The sequence below is a fragment of the Nymphaea colorata genome, chromosome 6 (genome assembly GCF_008831285.2).
Source record: "Nymphaea colorata isolate Beijing-Zhang1983 chromosome 6, ASM883128v2, whole genome shotgun sequence".
NCBI classification, from domain to species: Eukaryota; Viridiplantae; Streptophyta; class Magnoliopsida; order Nymphaeales; family Nymphaeaceae; genus Nymphaea; species Nymphaea colorata.
In genome coordinates, this window is record NC_045143.1 from 8,088,879 (window position 1) to 8,090,065 (window position 1,187).

Consider the following 1,187-nt stretch of genomic DNA (forward strand, 5'->3'; position numbering starts at 1 on the left):
ATTATTAATATAAAAATAAATAAAATTTGTAAAGCTGGTGTGGACAACTGCCCACACTAGCTACCGTGTGGTCGCTCCACCGCTGCATGTGGACCACCCAGATGATTCATGTCAAGCCCATCTACAGCCTAGGGTTCCCGCATCTAGACGCAGTCTTAGTCATATGTCGGTTCTGGATATTGACTCATATCTGATCCAAAAAATCAAGCGGAGAGCCCCAAGCAAATAATGTGGGAGTCGTGGGACCCACCATAAACAATCCCCACGCACCGCAAGTTGGGAAGGGCTCCTTTGTAATTTAATTGCCCCTTGGTCTATAAATCCCCGTCTCAATTCCCTCTTAGTCTTAGCCGCCCAGCACGGTAACTCTCTCTCTCTCTCTCTCTCTCTCTGATCTCCAATTACAGTCTCTGTTTCTAGTCTCAGCTCCAAAAGTATGGCGACCATCATGCCCGAATCCGAAGGCTTATTCTGCCGGAGAACGGCCGGAGACCGGGCTGCGCAGAATCCCTTCTGGCGGCTGTCGATCTTTCCGTTCGGGGAGTCCGGCCCTGGCCCCGCGGCGTTCGACCTCGACGACGCGCTCTCGTTCGAGGACTACGAGCCCTTGACCGAGCCCGAGGCCCTCCGCCGGCCGGATCCCTCGCCGGAGGTATCCGTCTCCCTCATGCCCACCGTCTCCCGCGTCGGCGGCGGCGTCGTCTGCGCTGTATGCATGGAGGAGTTCGCGAGCGGCGCCTGCGGCAAGATGATGCCCTGCTCGCACGTCTACCACCAGGAGTGCATTGCCCTGTGGCTCGCCGAGGACGGGTCCTGTCCGCTTTGTCGGTGTCGGGTCTTGCCGGAGCTATGAAGCATAGGGAGAGAATCCGGCGTCGGCTAGCCGACGGCCTCCCTATCAATCAAAACCTCCCTCGAAGGCTATTCCAGTAAATCAGGATCGGACAGACCACTTTTGTATAATTTCTTTGACTTGTTACAGTAAATAAATTGGGAATCTAGGTCATACGCTTCACCGTGGTGTTTGGTATTGCTCTCCGATTTCTCGCCTTCAAACCGGCCTTTAAGTTTGGAAGAGTGATCATTTTCAGCATTTTAAAGTTTTTTTTAATATTTTTAAAATTAATTTTATATATTTTATTTGTTTTTTAAAATGGGGGCTTTGTATTAATTTTTTTTTAAGGATT

The 1,187-nt window shown here is 50.9% G+C and overlaps 1 protein-coding gene across 1 annotated transcript; it reads left to right on the plus strand.

The window, feature by feature from the left end:
• Window positions 1-436: 436 nt before the first annotated feature.
• LOC116255989 (probable E3 ubiquitin-protein ligase RHC1A) lies at window positions 437-853 on the plus strand. Its single transcript, XM_031632097.1, has one exon. It carries the CDS (start codon window positions 437-439, stop codon window positions 851-853), a length of 417 nt encoding a protein of 138 aa, XP_031487957.1.
• The last annotated feature ends 334 nt before the right edge of the window (window positions 854-1,187 follow it).